General features: G+C 40.2%; 2 protein-coding genes across 4 annotated transcripts in view; one reads left to right on the top strand and one right to left on the bottom strand.

Annotated features, from left to right (window-relative positions):
* ACO1 (aconitase 1) overlaps nt 1-18,120 on the top strand; it is a 54,536-nt gene extending 36,416 nt beyond the window's left edge. For both annotated transcript variants that reach the window (XM_088457320.1, XM_088457321.1), the window contains exons 9-21: nt 5,854-5,954; nt 6,752-6,868; nt 7,360-7,519; nt 7,846-7,981; nt 8,851-8,935; nt 9,482-9,638; nt 11,107-11,231; nt 11,940-12,044; nt 12,302-12,444; nt 13,595-13,742; nt 14,139-14,261; nt 15,300-15,491; nt 16,755-18,120. In XM_088457320.1, the coding sequence (XP_088313446.1) occupies nt 5,854-5,954; nt 6,752-6,868; nt 7,360-7,519; nt 7,846-7,981; nt 8,851-8,935; nt 9,482-9,638; nt 11,107-11,231; nt 11,940-12,044; nt 12,302-12,444; nt 13,595-13,742; nt 14,139-14,261; nt 15,300-15,491; nt 16,755-16,874 (1,712 nt within the window). In that variant the 3' untranslated portion in view covers nt 16,875-18,120. The remainder of the gene's footprint in view (nt 1-5,853; nt 5,955-6,751; nt 6,869-7,359; nt 7,520-7,845; nt 7,982-8,850; nt 8,936-9,481; nt 9,639-11,106; nt 11,232-11,939; nt 12,045-12,301; nt 12,445-13,594; nt 13,743-14,138; nt 14,262-15,299; nt 15,492-16,754) is intronic.
* Nucleotides 18,121-18,550: 430 nt separating this feature from the next.
* The window catches only part of RIGI (RNA sensor RIG-I), an 83,898-nt gene continuing 81,203 nt past the window's right edge, over nt 18,551-21,245 (bottom strand). For both annotated transcript variants that reach the window (XM_088457319.1, XM_088457318.1), the window contains exon 20: nt 18,551-19,952. In XM_088457319.1, the coding sequence (XP_088313445.1) occupies nt 19,644-19,952 (309 nt within the window). In that variant the 3' untranslated portion in view covers nt 18,551-19,643. The remainder of the gene's footprint in view (nt 19,953-21,245) is intronic.

Here is a 21,245-nt window from a genome sequence, read left to right as displayed (position 1 = left end):
TTAATACACAGAATCCGGGAAAAGTTTTCGGACCTATGTGTTAACCTGGAAAGAAATATGCGTTAACTGCATCCTGCGGGCTGACTTCGGGGCTAATTGGATAGCCCCGAGGGATCAATTGGGCTAATTGAATTCCCCCCCCCCTTATGTGGAAATATCTATATATGCGTGCTTGAAGGACCCTATTGTGGGTAGCGATTTAAACATAAGGAAACTCTCTATACTATAGTGCCCTCACCACCTCATCTCTATTTAAGCAATTATGGTGCAGGGGTGTTTTTTGTGTTCCTTATTTAGCATTTCATTTTATTTTACTCTGTTATGAAACATAAATATGTAATGTCATCTTTGCAGTGCACATAATCTAATTAACATTTGCTTCACTGATCTTATGCCTGCTTTTCTTGGATTCATTTTGCAAAAAAAGAAATCAAATGCACTAGTTCCATGTTATGTACATGTTGAGTCTCCCATATCCAAATATTCCGAAATACAGAATTTTTTTAGCATGACTGAAATCTTTGTGTACATTGGGCCTGATTCAGATTGTACACGCACGCAGCCGGCTGCTGCAAAATTATGCAAATGAATGTGATTGCAGCACTATACCAAGACGCCCACCACTGTATAAAGCCGCCCACTTCCCATTACTTACATCTGCAATACCTTTACAAGTCTGCGAAACCATTGGTAACATCGGACCCATCCGCACAGTTGTGGTTGACCATGCCCTCACTCACAAACTGCTAAACTTCCTGTCTGTAAAACAAAGATCAACCAAAGCGCTTAAATGACACTGGTAATGTCTGTAACTGCAGCAGTAACATAAGGGGAAATTGCAACCCCACATGAAACCTTTTTATTTTAATTTGTTGTGGAACATGTGGTTCCTATTGTCTTATGTATGTATATTTATTTATTCATTTTATACATTATTAAATAATTTATTCGATATTATATATATTGCCTCAGATATTTGTGGTTAATATAGCATCCATATACCTTTCCACCTTATTTTTACTACTATATACCCAATTTGATTGATTTTTGGTATAAATAGCAAAACCCAGTTTTTTCTGTCTGTATATTAGCGCAGTTTTCTGTCTATATAAACTTCCTGTCTGTATCTAGAACTCGTATGCCGTCGCAGGGGGTTAAATATGCAAGCCCCTGTAACAGCGTGCAAATGCAGTGGCACACCTGCGTTTCTCCAATCACCCCCACCCACAAACGGAACTTCCTGACAATCACGCTGCGCTGGGTCTGCGTAGCCACTGTGATCGCAGTCCCGATCGCAGTGGAGAGTATGCGCACAGCGGCTTTGATGCATGCTCAGTGCGTAACAATCTGCCGACTCCGTACGCAATTGCATCTGCGATCCTTGCTGAATTGGGCCCATTGAACCATCAAAAAACAAACTTTGTTTAAGGCACAATTATTAAAAATAAAGTATAAAATTACCTGCAGGATGTGTGTATAAGGTGTATGTGAAACCTAAAAGCATTATGTGTTTATATTTGTTCCCCATTCCCAAGATATCTCATTATGATATGCAAATATTACAACCATTAAAGGATGCTCAATTTAAAATTGTAAGTTTATCAATCACACTACGAACGTTGGGGAGAGACTGGTGACCACACCTTGTGCTCCTACCTCAGGATTCATTCCTCTTTCCCTTTTTACCTCGGTAATTTTCCCTCTGCACCAGCTGATCACCTCGTATTTCTTCTTCCTCTCTGCCCTACAAATTTCTCAGTCCTAGTGAAGGTGAGGACCCTTCAGAGTGGCTCTGTCCCTCGCTGGCACCATTTCCAAACATACCTCATTTAGTGAGACTGGGTAAAGGTATATTTGCTCCCATTTTCCTAACCTGCAATAGACCAGTGGTTCTCAAACTCTGTCCTCAGGACCCCACACAGGTCACATTTTCCAGGTCACCTAGCAGGTGTACAGGTGTGTTCATTACTTGCCGACACATCTTTTTTTGAAGATCCACAAGTGGAGCTAATTATTTCACCTGTGATTCTGTAAGGAGACCTGGAAAACATGCACTGTTTGGGTTCCTGAGGACCAAGTTTGAGAACCTGTGCAGTAGAACATGGGATTTTTGCTAATGTCTTTTCCCATAAAGGGAGTTGTGGCGTAATGAGATTCCCACTAGCATCTGATGTCATGAGTTAGGAATTACTCACATGCAGAAGGATTGTTTAATCTTCCTGTGTGGGCTAAGCTTTCACACTATGGGCCAAATGTAATAGGGTGAGAGTTTAGAAAAGTGAGAGTTTATTACATTGACAAAGTTTAAAAAGTGTCAGAGAGTCCAAAAACAAAGTAACAGAGTGAACTTGCATGTTTTTTTAGACTTAAAAAACTCTCACGATTTAAAATCTCATATAGATGTTTTCCCATTTTGAAGATAAAACTCAACCAATGTGAGAGTTTACTGCTAAACTCTCACATTTTCTAAACTCTCACCCTATTACATTTGGCCCTATGTGACTATATGTTCTGCCTGTGTCAGAAGGGATAATCCAGGCTGTTATTCTCCATCCTATTTATTTTCCAACACAGAGGCCAAACGAATAACACTATTATTGCCTTTTATCTACTTAAAGCACTCCTTTTGTATTTGTTGGTGATTGTGCTTACTTATAGTTCTGTGTGTATGTACAGATGTGGACACATCTTCATTACACCTTAAACCACTCTTCTTGTCGCGTGGCGGCGTGACTCTGTAGCATGGAGCATCTTTTTGTGCCACTTTTTACCTTTTTTACCTTCAGATGCTTCTTATTCGCAAAGTGATGTGAATAGTATACACAAGCAGCTTCTGCTCATTAAAATGATATGCGGCATGCCTATATTCTATGCACAACTGCTGGTGTTTCTGCATGCAAAATGCTGTGTTAAATTGTCACAGCCGATGTCACTGTAACGTAGCATTTTGCAGTCGCACACAGAATATAGGCATGCCACATATTTTAATCAGCAGAAGCTGCTTGTGCGTCCTAGTCGCATCACTTTGACACATTTGAAGGTAAAAAGATGGATGGTGTTAGAGTTGCATGGCACTCACGCGTTATGTTTAACGTGGGTGTAGCACACAGTGTAAAATGTATGTGGACATATTTGTATTCCTGATGACCATGTAGTAACATTGAAACATCCTTATCTGTTTGCTTCTTTATTTTTACCCGAGTGCTGCCTCACATCGTGTGTGTGTGTGTGTAATATTATAGCGGAAATGCCTTTACCCTGCGCTCACACAATAATACGATAAAACACATTGGTTAGCTGCACATTAATATCTGAACCCCTGTTGGTGGGATCAACATACAAACAAATAAAGAAATAGGACAAAAAGGGCACTCCAAATAGCACCTTATCAAAATACTTTTTATGCTTTGTTCATTTTATTGTGGAAATAAACCTTTTAAAAATATGGTATAACAGTCGGCCATTTGGCCATTTTTTGGGTGTTTTCTTCTGGTGCGAGGGTGTACTTGCAGGAATTCGCCAGATTAGTTCGTCGGTCACAATTCATTTGTTTGACGGCTTCTAAGGTCTTATAAACTAAACATTACCTTAAGGAGAATCTACACAATGACATTTGGAAGTTTTTGATTGGCACGTCTGCACCTCCTAAATACTGGTCGGCAATTTTCTTTTTATATCAAAGCTACATCGTATGCCTCAGAGCAACTGTGAAGAGTGTTCCTCTTGGAGTGCCCTTTTTGAGATAGAGAGAGAGAGAGTCTCTCTCTCTTTCTCTCTTTCTCTCTCTCCCTCCCTCCCTCCCCCAAATACACATATGACCTGGGTGCCCTCCCGGGAAAGTTCTTTCCAAATGCACTTACGATGTAAGGGCGGCACTCCATGGCTTTCAAAGAATACACTATAACACCATCAGTGGTGTTATAGTGTATTATTTGAAAGCCGTGGAGTGCCGCCCTTACATCGTGTGTGTGTGTATATATATATATATATATATATATATTTTGTATACGAAAAAAAGGCAGCACTCAACAGAGTCAAAGGTAATAACAGTCAGAAGGTGCGACCAGGTAAACCAACGTTTCAGATGTTTACTACATCTTTTGTCAAGGATAAAATGTATCCTTGACAAAAGATGTAGTAAACATCTAAAATGTTAGTTTACCTGGTCGTACCGTGTGACTGTTATTTCCTCTAAGTCTGTGGAGTGCTGCCTTTTTTCGTATCTACATGTGAGGGGTCAGCTTTGGGCTTCCTGGATGTGCACCTGGGCCATTTAACTATTTCCTTTTGGAGAGCTGGCCTCTGCTATGATTTAGGGATAGATATATATTTTCTCCTTTCCCCTCCCCCTCCCTCTTGTCTTGCGCATTCAATAATGCTGGGAGCCTTAAAGCAAGATTCTGACTCTACTTCCTCATTGGAAGAATAAAATGCTGAAAATGAGGAGGATCAGCCTGATGCCCTGTAACGTGCTGGTGGAATCCTTCCAACCAGCAATGAGGCACTCTGAAGGAAATTTTAAGGGTTTTTTCACTGCACATTTCACAATCCTATTTCGCTGGTTAAAAGCAAACCTAATAGAGCTAAATGGATGAATTTTAGTTAAAACTTATAGATAATAATTTTGCTTTATTTTACTTTATTAAAACAATGATACATATCCTCAAGTGCACTACATTGGGAAACTTTTTGCTTTCGCTCTGCCAATACAAAAGGTGAAGAATATAACCTATGTAATTGCATATGTGACCCCTGCACAATTGCCATGGTCCCATTTATCAAAAACACTCTTTCCAATACAAGGGAACTGGCTCTGAGGAGGACTGTCCCATTTTCAAGGGTTGTCAATGTCCATTCTGGACTGAAAAGTGGACATCACTGGTGTTTTCACCACCTCCAGATGAACAGTGTTTGTCAAGTTGGATATCACTACAGTTGCCAACCTAAAGTTTCAGTCCCCTGTCCATGGCAGCAACCAGTGGGGACCCTGGCATGTTTGCCCAATGCAGGATATGCATATCAGCCATTTACATCCAGGGGGTATGCAGTTTGTAAGCCAAGACAAGCCTATTACCTGTATCCAGCCTCATTGTTATATAGCTGGTCAGCCACAGGGGATGACCTGAGGTGGACCATGCAGGCAAGCTGAAAAGGTTCCTTTTTTACTGTGCATGCTAGAAGGATCCTCCAGTGTTCCAGTCATAAATGATCTATTCATTTATGCTGGGGCAGCTGTTTCCTTGTCTTGCTAGTCTCCCAGTGAAAAAAGGTGTGGGGACCATACAGCGAGTGGATTAACCAAAATTTGGTTAGTATGATTGTCTCCAATCCGTAGCTGTTTTTTTGACCGGATCTTTCATCCTAGGGTCTTTGGTATCTTGCCTTAATGGAGTTCCCTTTCTAAGTAGGAAATCACGTTGCTCCTCAGGGAGAGGAGGACAAATGTAAAATGTGTACATGAGTCTAGAGTTGGCAGTAGCACCTGTCCTAACTAAATCGCAGTTTAAAATGAAGCCGACCAGAATTTCTGTGCTACAGGTATATTTCTCCTTCATGCCAAAAAATTGCAGTTCTACCCCTTGGTTTACCCAGGTGCAGATGTTTAACATGCTGGATTTGTTCCCAACTCTAAATGAAGGTGTTGATTTGTCTTAAAATGAACTGGTGCTACTAGGAAGCCTGGAAACAACAGAATTTCACATGAAGCTTGAACATAATCTGTAGTTAATAAGAAATGACCCTAATGTAAAAAAAAAAAAAAAATGATGTTATTGAACCACTGTGTCAGTACAAACAATTTTTGTAAGGGTAAATGTGAGGACCAAGTGATAACCATTAGTATCATTATTACAGGTCGTGAGGAAGAGAAAGTGAGATACATTCAGAAGTACTTACAGGCTGCTGGGCTATTCAGGGATTTCAGTAATACAGACCAAGACCCAGATTTCACCCAGGTAAAACATTAAACATTTGATTTCTTAAGTAGCCAGACATGACCTTTTCCCTGAATAAACATTGTATGGCACTGCAGTGTACTTTGTACCACTATAAAAAAAACGCTGTACAAAGTGAATTACCATGAAACTGTGAATTACCATGAAACCGTCATCATATTGTCTACACTTCAATGGACCTGATGTAGGGTTGCACTCAAGTTAGTGTTGCGGGCAGGTCTTAAGATTTTTTAGCACTGCACATGCACCATAGCTGAGCAGCTGCGTCTACGGATGATTCAGAGTCCTATGCATCTCAGTCACATCTCCACTTGCTAAACTGGTGTAACTGAGTGTTACGGGGTGTTGGCAAGTTGTGTGCGGGTCATGTAGAGTTGTGCGTATGCAGAGATCTGTCTGACTTCAGATCTGTGAGACCGATCTCTTACACAAGGCATAGGGCTGGTTCAAGTGAGTGCTAATAGTGACAGAGATTCTACCAAGTTCATACATAGGGGCTATGCTGCCGTATAGATACAGGCAGCTCTACAGTCAGCACAGAGATATGCAATGAGTTGAGCTAGTGGAATTGTCTGACTTGTGTGCATATCTGAATTGGCTCCCAAAGTTGTAATATTACTACAGGTTTTTTTTTGTTTTGTTTTTTCTAGCTTTTGGGTTTTTTGGGAAATCAACACAGATGTATATAGCTTTTAAACATTTTATTTGATTTGCTAAATGTTTATAATTGTGCCCATGTAATACAAAGTAACCATGGTAAACTATGCATTTGTACTGAGCACTATTTGTCAGCATAGGTGGTGGAGTTGGACCTCAGCACTGTGGTGCCATGTTGTAGTGGACCGAAGAGGCCTCAGGATAAAGTCGCTGTTTCTGACATGAGAATAGACTTTGAGCATTCCCTTGGAGCAAAGGTGGGAGAATTTTATTCATTCCACATTATTTGACTAATTGCTTATTGTATAATCTCTTTGGCTTTACGCATAATTATACATGGATTTATTTTTTTTTCACTTTAGCAGCATTCTAAAAAAAATTTGTAATAATTTTTAATATGGTCTAATGTTGGGTTGGTCAAAATATGTTCCACAGGCCGTATGCGGCCTGCCAGGCACCTGGGTCCAGCCCGCTGATCCCCCACCCCGCATTGCATCCATGTGGTCCACCGAGCAAACCCAGCAGTCTCCAAGGAGGGATCTGCCTCCCCACCACATTGATCCACATTTGGCGCACTGATCCATAGACTTAATTATACAGTACGTGAAAGTACTGGACCAGCATAGTGTACCGCAAGCACAAAATACCCTATTTGCATCCCTCCCAGAGTTTACCAAAACCTGCTGATTGCGCACCCCTGGTCTAATGTGTATATTTGCATTGTAATATACTTTGTTTTCTGTTACAGCAAGGATTTAAAGGTTTCCAGATTCCTCAAGGACACCATAATGACGAAGTGAAGTTCTCCTACAATAATACCGATTATGAGCTGTCACATGGCTCTGTAGTTATAGCTGCTATCACTAGTTGCACCAACACCAGTAACCCTTCTGTTATGTTAGGTGCAGGTGAGTACACCAGTTACTTGTCCTGTGTACCCAGATCTCTGCATTGCTATCTGCTGCTATAATCCGTCCAGCTACTGGGCTTTTCTTTACAGAAACTGAGCTGGCAACCATACTTCTTAGCTTAGTTAATTTGAAAGTTGATGTGCCTATATATTTTACTAAAGAGTTATAAAAGTTAGCTTTAAATATACAATAATTTCTATTTAATTCAGAAAATAGATTCCCACAATCCAATCACTGAAATCATCCAATAGTCCTGCGATCACTATTGTGAATTAAATGTATTAGATAATCCACTGAGATCTTATTTTTATTTCACCCATTAGGGCTATTAGCCAAAAATGCTGTAGAAGCTGGATTGACAGTGAAACCTTATATCAAGACAAGCCTATCTCCTGGCAGTGGTGTAGTGACTTACTACCTCCGAGATAGCGGCGTTTTGCCTTATCTTTCCAAGCTTGGGTGAGTATATAAATCATTTAATCTTGGAACTGCCTTGAGCCCAAATTGGTGACCAGAACAAACTCTGCACATGGCAGATATACACTGCGGAACCCTTGTGGCGCCATATAAATAACGTATAATAATAATAATATACCATCCACTATAACTAAACCCCAGCGATCATAGACGGCCCACAAACCCATATTTGTGAATAAAAATCATTGACGTTTGGTTTAACTCTGAATAGCTGTCAGTGGGAAAAAATCCAATAAACTCTATAGATAATTCTAGAATAAGTCCTTGGATGGAGAGAACTTGGGGGTGTAGGGAATCAAGTTTTCTCATCAGTATTTGAATCATGTCTAATGTTTATTACTGTTAGGTCCAGTTTAGGTTGCACTTGTAGCTTCTCTTCTCTGGGATAAATACATTCTTAACACCAAGACCATCATGCAGTTTCTAAACAAAAAAAAATATTATATAATTGTATTTTCGGAATGGGATTGAAATGCTGGCAGCTATTTAGCCGCCGGTTCAAATCCCGGCAGCAGATGGCCGACGGAGGAGATCCCGACAGAGGAAAGTATGTTCACTAACCCTCCCTTAGGGGTGCCTAACTCTAACCTCCCACCAGGGGTGCCTAAACCTAACCCTCACGGTGGGGTGCCTAACCCTAACCTCCCCCCTTCCCCTAACCTTCCCCGGGGCGCCCCGTCGGCGACAATCGGGATGGCGGGGGTCGGGGTGACCATAGGCATCGGTATTTCGACGCCTATGTTAAATCCCTTGCCGGGATTACACGGTCGGTATTGAGACCAACTACATACCGTATTTTCTTGGGTGCTGATCTTGTCTGTTTCCTACATTGAATGTATTTTTTGTTTCAGCTTTGATGTTGTAGGATATGGTTGTATGACTTGCATTGGAAACAGCGGCCCCTTGCCTGAAAGTGTTGTGGAAGCCATTACTCAGGTACAGTATGGAATTCATGGGGGAGAGGGATTTTTAGAGACCGCACAGGAAAAAAATAACACTTACAATGTAGTCACTATAATAATCAGAGACCAGCATAATTTAAAAAGAGAATACTAAAGTATAATACCTTAATAATGCTTATAAGTTTGCTGGTGGTGCACCATTGGAAAAGTACAGGAAGTACTTGTATAGTTTGTGTTGGGTCATAGGAGATATGAAAAAAGAATTTTCCTTAGTTGATGCACTCTTAATTTAACTTAATTAAGAGTGCATCAACTAAGGAAAATTCTTTTTTTGAGTCATATCTCCTATGACCCAACACAGTATGGAATTCATTTGCTACTTCTACTATTTATTACTGTTTCTCACCGTAAACCATCTGGCTCTACATATGAATAAGTCCTTAGATCTGCCTTTTAAGTATCTACATTTATTACACTAACTTTAGTTTCAAAGAAATATTCGAGTAATTACATAAAAACGAAATCCAGTGATGATATGATTTTTAATCTAATGTCTGATATTTGCTTGTCTTCCCCATAGGGAGACCTAGTTGCTGTAGGGGTGTTATCTGGTAACAGAAATTTTGAAGGCCGTGTTCATCCAAATACACGTGCAAACTACTTGGCCTCTCCGCCTCTTGTCATTGCCTATGCCATAGCTGGGACTGTCAGAATTGACTTTGAGAAGGAACCTTTAGGTAACCACATTCCCTAAGCTCCGATCTGTCTGCAGCTGGCAGTGTTTTTATTCATTATTTTATTTTATATTTTTCTTTATTTTACTGTATTTTCAAATGTAGACTGTCAGCAATTACTAGACAGATTTATAAATGTTCTTGTGGTACAAATGGATTATTAAATAGCTTGTTGTATTCCAGATAGTGTGGTAGTCATGACTGACTTCTAGAATTTTACATTTTCTTAAATTGTGTTTTTTATTTTGCAACAAACATTACATACAACGTATGAATGTATGCAGATGTAAAAACTCATAAGTGCTCTTATATTGTAATTGGAATAGGGCATATTTGAAACTAGTAGCAAGTGTGGCACAGAGTGAAGATGGGTCAGTAGTGATGATGTATTAGTGTGGCTAGTATAGATGAAAGTAGGCCAAACACTAATAGAGATGGGCTTTCAGAGCATATTTAACATTTGTAGGCTGTGGGAGTATCTGATTGGGTGTGGTAGAAAAATGTAAAAAGTAGGCCGCACGGGAGAAGTCTTTCTAATCAAGGTAGGAGATGAGAAGATGGATGTGTTTTGGTACTACTTGGGTAAGAAAAGACCATATTTTGTCGATATTTCTAAGTAAACGTGACAGCTGGATATGAGGAATAATTGTGACACCAAGCAGGGCCGGCTCCAGGGGTCAGAGCACCCTGTGCCGGCCCATCACATGGCACGCGACCGAATTTGGGGGCGTGACCTAATTACCATAGGCCACACCCCCTATGTGACGTTATTTGGAGGCGTGCCCGCATGGCACGCCTCCAAATAACGTCAGGCTGGGGGTAAAGCCCAGCAATCAGTCACTGGCTGGTATTCCCCCAGCCCTCTTCCATCAGTGAATGGATGCTGCGCATGCGCGCGGCATCCATTCACACTCCGGGGGGCCGGCACCGCCGCACAGCTGCGGCGGTGGGGGTCCCCAACCTCCCAATTAGACCACCCGCGGGCCACTTTGGCCCGCGGATGGAGCAGCGGGACAGTACTGAAATCGGGATGCTGGGGAAGGGTACCGCCCTCTAGGGGTGGCGCCCTTGTGCGACCGCACTGGTCGAACACCCCTAGAGCCGGCCCTGCACCAAGGCAGTAGGCTTCAGAGGAAATTGTGACATTATTGATGATGTGGTCTTTTTGAGGGGAGATTTTGGACAGAAAGTGAGGAAGATATCTGCTTTGGATATGCTGTGTAACAAACAACAGAAGTTATGTTTCCTGCTTCTGTGCTGCTGATTAGCCAGCAAATACTTACTCTGTATGGTACAATTGTAGCAAAAAGAGCCCTTTTGTGATGAAACAAACGGCAAGCACAATTTTAATAGTTTTATTGTTTTACTTCTGAATCAGATGGTACTTTAACAGGCATGCATTAACATGAATAGCAGAACAGTTTCCATAAATGTTTTATCTGATTTACTCCTGTATCACAATGTTTCATAGGTATTAATGCAGATGGTAAACCAGTGTTCCTCAGAGACATTTGGCCCATGAGGGATGAAATACAGACGATAGAGCGCAAGTATGTTATCCCTGGAATGTTCAAAGAGGTGTATGAAAAAATTGAGGTATGTACCATTTTATATCATGATTTTTTTTTTTTTTAGTTTAACCCTAAAACAACACACGCACACACATTAAAATAGTGTGGAAGGGCAAATTATAATGAAATTGTTGATTTTAAAAAAGATGTGTCCCCCCCCCCTACTCTAAAGCCGCGTATCCACTAGGCGATTAAACTGAGTGATGGAACGATAACAACATCGTTAACGTTCAATCGCTCATTAATTATTCAAAAATAGGGCATGAAAATGTCAAACGACCAGTGATGCGTGCTCCCGCTGGTTGTTTTCGACATCAATCATCCCCTGAACATGACTGTCAATCTGCCGATAATGACAGATTGGTCATGTTCAGGGATGAGGGAGGGTGCCTGCACTGAACGACATATCGTTCAGTGTAGGCACTACAGGGGATGAGGAACGACTGTCCGATTACAATGTTGTAATCGTACTGTCGTTCCAAGATCTACAAGTGGACACGCACTTTAAGTCCTAGGTGACCAATAGCTAGTCTCTTGAACTTGTAGGTCTATATGTAAGCGCACCTCTAAGTTCTGTGTCTGGCTCCTAACATGATTGTGTCTACTCTGTATTATTCAGTGATTTGATTGAATTTTATACAGCTAAAAGTGAAATGCAAGTATATGTTTGTATTCTAAATTGCTCCTCTTTGGCTTTTAGAGTTATAGGCATGTATCATTTTCTGTTTTGCAGAAAGTCAATGAGAGCTGGAATAATTTGAAAGCACCTACTGATCAGTTATACCCCTGGGATCCCAAATCAACCTACATAAAATCTCCACCTTTCTTTGATAACTTGGTAAGCATACCTTGTGATATAATACAAATGGATTCTGTATTTTTTTAGTAGTTTTTGTAAAAAATAGACTGATATTTGGGCAATTAGATCTGCCCAATGAGGTATGCTCATTAAACAGCTAGTGCATTTTAGTTTGGATATATCCTTAGGGCAGGAATTGGGCTTGTATTGCCTGCTCATCTAATATTTTACTACTTAGCGTAACTGCTGCACAAAATGCACAGTATCCTTTTATCATTATTTACTGTACCTTTTAGACAATGGAACTCGTTCCTCCTAAACCAATCACTGATGCCTTTGTTCTACTAAACCTGGGCGACTCTGTAACTACCGACCACATTTCTCCTGCTGGGAACATTGCAAGAAACAGCCCAGCAGCTCGTTATTTAACCAGCCGAAAGTAAGTAGTAAATGTGCCATCTGATGTCCAAGCACTTTTCTTTTTATGCACCTACAACAGTTCAAAGCAATTGTACATTCGGCTCCCTTACAAAACTGTATCCATCAATCTGTACTCGCCAGCTTGCACAGGCTGTCACATCTAAAGTTGGAACACCTTGATGGATCAAATAAAGTGCTAACACTTTACTCCTTTCTTACTGTGACAAATGCTATGTGCAACAGAAGTATCAACCAGCAAAGGTTTATTGCAGGATAATATAGAGGAAACAACTTATTATATTTGTTTGTTTGAATTGGAGCATATGACAAGTCTTCTATACTTGTCATCAGGTTGGAGCTCTCATTGTAACTTACCTACAATTTAGCATGGCGTCTGGCATATTTAGACTGTTAGTGAATTGTTTATTCTGAGGAGAGGCCTGTAACAAGCGGGGAACTGCAGGTTTGCTTGTATTTAACGTAGGTGGCTTGGTAGAATAGATGTGGCTTCTGGTGAATATATGGAGATCTCTAGGATGTCTAACATTCCAGGTAAACAATTTATATGTTTTTTGTTAATAGGAAAAACAGAATTAAACTACAGCTTTCAAGAAGTGTAAAATAATGTACTTGGGAGAGTGAAAAACACTTGTAATGTAATCTATTGGCAGTAGTGATCGTTTAATCTTTAATTGAATATTCAACCTGAAATTCTCTATCAAATAAATTATGTAGATTAGCAACAATTGTTTCGCTGAAAAAATGATGTTAAATAGAGACGTCACGTGCTTAGGATGCATCTATAGAGAATAAAACTTCAATAAGTAAAGTGAGCAGGCTACATGGATGAATGTTTAACATGGCTCTAATTACTGCCTAAAGATAAAGAATGCTGTGCAAATGTATAATGAAAATTGTGTTTTATTCTTATTGTATCTGTGCTTTATGTGATGCACCACTGGTTCAGTTTGATAAACTCATCCCCTTCTCCCCCCCTCCCCTCTATTTTTGCTTAGTCTCTAAAGCCTAAATCTTGGCCTGACTTTGGACCACCTACCTTTTCATCCATGTAGCAAAATCCTTCAAAGTCCTTTCTTAAAGAGATGGGTGTAACATGATACGCTATAATTGTAGTAAAACTAGCTTGTCTGTGTCTGTCTTCTTCACAGCTTAACGCCAAGAGAATTTAATTCTTATGGCTCACGCAGAGGTAATGATGCTATAATGGCAAGAGGAACCTTCGCCAACATCCGTCTATTCAACAAGTTCATCAACAAGCAGGCCCCATTAACCATACACTTCCCTTCCGAAGAAACGGTAAGCGAATATTAAGTTTAGTAAATGAATTATTGTCCTTCTAACTTGTCACCAAGGCGTAACACTAGCTAAAAAAGAAACCTCATCCTTAGTGCTGTACTTCCACCTGGAGTGTCTAGCTTGGCCCCTGGTGTCATGGAGCGTGCTATTAATTTCTTCTCACATTCACTCTGCAGCCATTTTATATTGGTTACACCAATGCTACTGAATGATTTGTTTTTTCACGTATTGCCCTAACTAGGCTAGTTATCAGTTTTAGCTTTTTCATGGCATGAAATTATTTCCAATTCAATCCATTTACAACCCGAATGCTGATGTGATATGTTCTTGCATCTCCATAAGAAAAAGGTTGAACATTATAAATCAGTTTTTTTTTTTTTTTTCTCAACTTCCTAGCTTGATATTTTTGATGCAGCAGAAAAGTATCAGCAGGCTGGCCACAATTTAATCATCCTTACTGGCAAGGAATATGGATCAGGGAGCTCCAGAGACTGGGCTGCGAAAGGACCCTTCTTACAGGTATGGCTACTTTATTTTCTGAGTCAGGTGATGAGCAGCCAAGGTGTCGTCCTGCTGCCTTGCATACATTAGGTAAGCCTGCAGGTGGACATAATAAGGTTGCAGAGCACTTCATTTTCAGATGTACGGTTATAGAAATACTTCAAGAGCATTTAGTCTCAGCTTTCAATGTGCTTACAGGAGAACCCTGTTCCGTGTAGTCCCTCTGTCCGGCTATTTCTCCTGTAGTCCCTCTGTCCGGCTATAGCATGAATGGGGAACCTCATGCCCAGGGGGCCGTATAAGGCCCCCAGAGTCATTTGGTCTTACCCTCTGAGCTTTTAATTCTGCTAGCCTCCTCTGGCTAGCAGGGTGACTAGAATGGCGCCATGTGGACAGAATCTATGCAGCAGTGCCGCATGGAGCGCCCTTAGGACGCTTCAGACGGTCACACCGCTTCCCTTACGGCTCCCCGTATCATCCTCCAGATACTCCAGGCATTGCTGTAATCACCGGCAACTGTGGCCCTGTCCCCGTGTGACATCACACGGAGGGGGTGTGGCCTGCACCGGACCCGCAAATAATGTTATATATATCAAAATGGGCCTCGGCAGAAAAGGGTTCCTCACCCCTAGGCTATAGTATGCCAACTGCCAAAAGCCACATTCAGCATTTTGGCCACTGAACTGCTCTGGTGTGAAGAACATTACCAGAAATATACTTTACAAATAGTTGTAATTACACAGACTATATTTGACTGCAAACTAATAAGGTAAAAATCAGATATGCTTGGGAAAAAGTCAGTTCAATTCATATACTAGTATTATTGGATGTATTAATTTTATATTTGGGTGAAATTGTATTATTGGATGTATTCATCTATATTTGGGTGAAATTGATATGCATATTAACTTCCCTCCTTTTTTTCTTTTTTTAAATCAGTGAAACTGATATTTACATTGTTTGTTGACCATGGTAAAACTTTGCATAGAGTATGCTCATTCATTGTGGCAGGGTTTCCTCCAACTGAATGTGCACAAAATTGTTTTTTATATGCAGGGAATTAAGGCTGTCCTCGCTGAGAGTTATGAACGCATTCACCGCAGTAACCTTGTAGGGATGGGAATGATCCCTTTGCAGTATTTGCCAGGAGAAAACTCAGAGGCATTGGGACTCACTGGGCAAGAGCGTTACACCATTCTCATTCCTGAAGATAAAGATCTCAAACCAGGCATGAATGTGCAGATAAAGGTAAGGACACATCTAAACCAGTGCGTACATATTTCACATTTTTGTAGTGCCCGTGAGCGTCTATGTGAACTTTTTGTTTTTTTACTACAACTATTTTCTTTAATCAAAATGGGTTATATTATATGTAGTTACAGCACCAGTGGGAATAGAAAACTGGCCTCTCCACTAAATATGCCAGGTATACTATAGCAGGATGAATGCCAATGAATTAGTCAGGGATTATTCTGTAGCTCCTGCTTTCTTAAGAACCCTGATTTGGATCCGTTGTATGATATTCGTAAAAAAAAATAAAAAATTAGAGTTACACTGTTTTCACAAACATGTAGCTACCAAGGATACGATTTAGAGATACTATTTGAGTACATAATGAATTACAAACAGCAGATTGGCTAAATCAGAATACAAATGTGCTCACATTAAAATATATGTATAAGGCATGTCCTGCTGTGCATTTTCTCACCCACAGCACTAGTGCATACAGCCATTACCTAGTGAAGGCACATCATCTCATACTAGTGATGGGCCACAAACACCCCCAGGCCCTCACCAGCTCCATCCTGCTTTGTAGTTATAATTATTTGTTATAGCTTGAATCATTTAAAATGCTTACTAATATATAATTAAATACAATATATCAGGCGACAAGCAGTCACTAATCAGCTGACCTTGGTCTATTAGCTTCCATAATCCTTCTCCTATGGACAAATACAACGGTTCCATTAGTGACTTTATTTTTGTGTAGGAGGGACTATCGGGTCACTCTATCAACCACAGCTTTTTCATTATTGCATCCAGTGGTATTGTGACACAATATATATCTTTGTTAGTGGTTTATCATGTTATTCTGGACATTTACCTTGTAGTAACAGTATGCTGGAGACATATCAATGTGTTTTATCGTGTATTAAAAAGTGATTTATTTATTACACTTGTTTGATTTTATGTATACTTGTGCAGCGCTCTCCACCTAACTGTTTCTGATATATAATTAGATGTCTTTCTTTGATTAAATGTGTTCACAAGCTGTCATTTTAAATGTAAGAGGACAGTGCATGTAGCCTCTGAAATGTATCAGGTTGCCAATCACTAAATTATACTGTACATGATTGCTACTTAGAATTCACACTAGCTTACATCTTTCCCTGCTGTACTAAACCTGGTTTGAAATATTGTTTTGAATTTTTAAAATAGGATAGGTCTAGTTTCTGCCTACACTGTATCTGAACGCCTTTTTATGTCAAATCTTCTTTCCTCCCACAACAGCTGGATACAGGAAAGAATTTTGAAGCCATCATGAGATTTGACACGGATGTTGAGCTCACTTATTACCGCAATGGAGGCATCTTGAACTACATGATCCGTAAAATGGCCAACTCTAGTTAAAATAAAAAAAGATCCAGAACATGTCCAATGGCTAGGAAGTGTGGAGATCAAACAAGTATTCAGCTGTATCTCAACCTGTCTGCCTTATCAGAATGTGGAACACACAGTGCTGTAGCCACAGTCCTCCACTGGAGGTCGGTTTTAGGTTACACTTTGCTGAATGTCTTGTTAACTGGAAGAAGGAAATCTAGCATTTACTGCCATATATCTGCAGGTTACTCACAGCACAGTGTTACTAAAGATGCATAATCCGGTTTTAATAATTAGACAACTTTTCAGAGACAGATTTTCCATTTAAAAGATGAATTTTGCCAGCCATACCATTACTACTAGAGCTATTGTCATTGGTCTGGAACAGAGGTGTGTCTGGTTTCTGCAGTACATGTGTTACACACAGAGAGCTGCTGTCTATTTGAATTCTCTAATGATGTGATAACATGGCCTTTCTCCATTTATGCTACGTCAAAGGGAGGTGCTAATGCTGCACTAGTATGATTGTTCTGCTTATCTAAAACAAGGCCACTCAATCTACTGTTATGCTAGGAAGCTGGTAAATCAACATGGGTTCGATCCTATTAAGTGTGAATCGCCATTGCAACAGTGTGGAAACTTGTGAACCGGACTCTGAGATGTTTGTACGGAGCCCTATAGGGCTGCGAACACAAATCAGCAAGTCTGGAGGTACTGTAAGGGTGGCATATAGCTGCACATACACCTGCTGCCAGCCGACTTGCAGCTAATAGTATTGGTCCCATCATGACTGGTTCAGTTGCTAGTTTTCCTTACTGCTGGTAGTGATCATTTCATGACCTTTTAGACCATAGTGCTCATTTAGTAACATTACATTGAGTGTAACATTTGTATTTACCTAAAGCAATCCATTGGCTTTTATCAGCCTATTGTAAATGATAAAATAAGTGTCCTTCTGGTTGTGAGGATTCAGTGCACCTAAATGCATTGTAATGAAGTGAGTCCTATTACATACTGTAAGCAGGACCATTCTAGCTTGCTGGAGAAGTGTAGTGAAGTGACCACTGTAGACTTTTTGCTAAGATTAGAAGCCATTACTCAATGACAAGCCCTCATTTAGAAAATGAATGATATAGCCTGATTTGAGATTACATGTTACTTTTCTATACACCAATTTAATAATTTCCCTTTTTTTAATTTTTTTTTTTTTTTTTGTAATCATCATAAGTAATTTCTTTGTTATAAGTAAAAAACAGAATAAATCTATTTAAAAGTTGTGGTGTTTCTGTAGAATCAGTTTATTTATGTCTGCCTGAAATTTACATTCTGCTTTTCATGTACGAAAAGTATTCATGTTGAACTCAAACAATTTACATGCTCAAACTCCATGTTCATTTATTATGATACAATGAAAGGGTAATTCTTATATTATACTAAATGAGATCGATAGATAGATCTGTCTATCTCTATTTTAGTATATAAAACAATTTAGTGCTATAATGGTGTATACAACGAAAATATAAAGGAGTAAAAAAAAAAAAAGGTATAAAAGCGCATAGGAAAATCCACGTAGAGGACGGCCAAGCTCCTTGTCCGGATCCACACCAACTCCTTCAATCATCTGAAATATTGAAAAAGACCAGGGCGAATCCTAGTGCAATAATGTGCTAGTGCCACCAGTGTGAATTGAATAAAGCTTTATAGGTAAACCCGTACCATATGGATAAAATGAGTAGGCTTAGCTCATAGCTCCATCCAGACGAAACACGTTTGGTACATATGCTGATCAACTTTCTTCAGATAAGCTGTTTTTCTGTTCAATGTACGGGCATATATATGTACATACTTTAAAACCATATTGCACTATGTATGTTTTTGTTTATCTCATGTGTTTGAGTTCTATGAAAAATCATATTGTGGATGACTTAGTTTTGGACCTATACCGGATTTTGAGATAAGCCTACTCATTCTATGCATATGGTACGGGTTCACCTATAAGCTTCAATCAATTCACACTGGTGGCACTAGCAAATTATTGCACTAGGAGGCACCCTTGTTTTTTATATATATGAAAAAATCTGGCTGTACACCTAATATAGACATTTGTTGTGTTTTCACTCAAGAGAATAGACATGATATAGATAGTATCACACGTTATTTTCCTATAATTGTCTATGCCTCTCTGCGCACTTGGTAATTTGTAACTATTTTAATTTCACAATAAACACTGGTTTCTCAAAGGCCTAATTCATATTGTACTGGCAAACTGTGATCAGAAAGGTCAGTATTGTTATGGCGGGAGGTAGTCAAGAAGCCGACGGTCGAAATGCCAACTGCCGGCTTCCCGACTTGGAAATAACCGGCAAGGGACTAATGATAGGCGTCAAAATCCCAACGCCTATCATTCTCCACCCACCGAAATCCCGACGCCCAGCATACAGAACGAAGGACAGCTGCGGAGGGGGGGGTTGGGGGGAGGTTAGGTTTAGGGGCTCCCGGGGGAACTTGGGGTTAGACACCCCTCTGGGAGGGTTGGGGTTAGGTTTAGGCACCCCTGGGGGGGTTAGGTACCCCTAAGGGAGGGTTAGATAGCTTACTTACCTCTGCCAGTATCCAGCGATCTTCGGCATGCTGGTGTCAGGATTATAACTGCTGGGCTCATGTCCGACGGTAAATCATATCACACCCGTTATGGCTGCTATATTCAACATAACCAGATTACTTCAACATAATGACGTGTGTATGTAATATATATAGTTTTTTCTTTTTATTTAAGTATACGTAGATGTAATTTTGTCTTCACTCTAATTTAGCAGAGAACGATTCTTGTATCTCTTCTTGTTTAAATTCCTTCATTTTAAAATCAACTTTCACCCATTTACTGAAATACATCTGAGTCCCATTAGCATTTTGTACCACAAACTTGTCAATTTTGATAAGTGGTATGTGTGAGAAGGTGAGGTAGTTGCCAGAGACTCCCCAGTCCTCTCCACATTTGCAGAAAATTTTATGCAGCTTCTTGTAGCCCATAAATGCATTTGGCTTTGGATGTGGCTTGGTGGTAATGCGGTCCTTGAAGTCTGTAGCAATTACTGTGTGATGGGATTCCTGTGTAATGAAAAGTGAGTGATGAGAATTCATAGTTGGTACAAACTTTGCATTTAAAACACATAAGAGCACTGCACCTAAAGAGTGCTATTTGAATACTTCACATAGTGTCCTTTTAACTTTTATACATGTATTATTAGACATTAGAATATTGTATCACGGCTTGGTTAGGGGCGTGACTTTATTTTTAAAAATTTTTTCCTGCACACATGGACGTATATGCTGTTGTGTTGCCATCACTACAGTGTTCATTAGGAATACTTGTATTACAGATGTTTCCACTACTGTAAATTATTTCAGAAGTTGCCTCTGATTTCCTGACCTGTCTGATGCTGGGTAAACACCCGAGCAATGGATTGGCCGTACGCCCGATCCACTGATGTAAGTGGTATGCACAAACAATATTGTGCATATACACACTTACCAATACGCTGCCCAACATGTCTGGCATGGGGAACTGGTGGTGATTATATTGTCGGCAGTTCCGGGGCCAGCATATGGGTTGTTCGGCGGGTCGACCGTACAAACAGCTTGAATGCAAGATATATCAGCATCGGCTGTGCTGCACACCCAAGCAGGTATGTCTGTGGACAATGTCGTTTACATACATATCTCCTGTACACAACTGTCGATGCACTATGCAATATGTGGTCCGTCGGCTGATTGAACAACATATTGCACTGTCCGTATAGTTTAATAGTAGGGAGTGCATTATCTTGTATATAATTGAGAAATGTGAACTGTATTATACGTTATTTAGCACAACTGCATTGCTGACTGGCACAAAATGTTCCTTTACTCACTATCCCTACCACACCCATCGCTGAATGCTGAACAGTTCAGGCAGCAGAGGCTCGGAGCAGCAGTTCAGTTTGCTATAGACCAGCCATGCGCTGCATGCGTCCCTTGCCCTCATTATATGCTGCCCCCTGGTAGGAGCTCCAGAAAGGGCTGCTACCCTGGCAGTGTTTTTTTTTTTTCTCTTCCTCAAAGATTTTTATTTATTTTTTGTCTTTTCTTTTGCACCTGACACCTGGGCAGAGGTATGGGAATTACTTATTGGAGCTGGAATCGAGAGAGACATGCCTCCTGGCTGCCAGTCTAATTAGCTGCCATGTGACTGTCTTTGCAGAAACGTGGCTGTGGAGCTCTGTCTCAATAATGGAATCACCATATTATGAGAGTGCCACTAAGGTAGGTATTCAATTAGCCGCGAAAAGTTGGAATCCGTGGAAATGTATCGCGGATGACGTAATTTCACCAGGCGGAAAAGTATTGCCGTATTCAATTGCA

This window comes from Taudactylus pleione, unplaced genomic scaffold (genome assembly GCF_031769625.1).
Source record: "Taudactylus pleione unplaced genomic scaffold, aTauple2 ptg000757l, whole genome shotgun sequence".
Lineage (NCBI taxonomy): Eukaryota > Metazoa > Chordata > Amphibia > Anura > Myobatrachidae > Taudactylus > Taudactylus pleione.
Note: the sequence above shows the minus strand (reverse complement) of the source record. Positions and strands in the feature narration are given on the sequence as shown.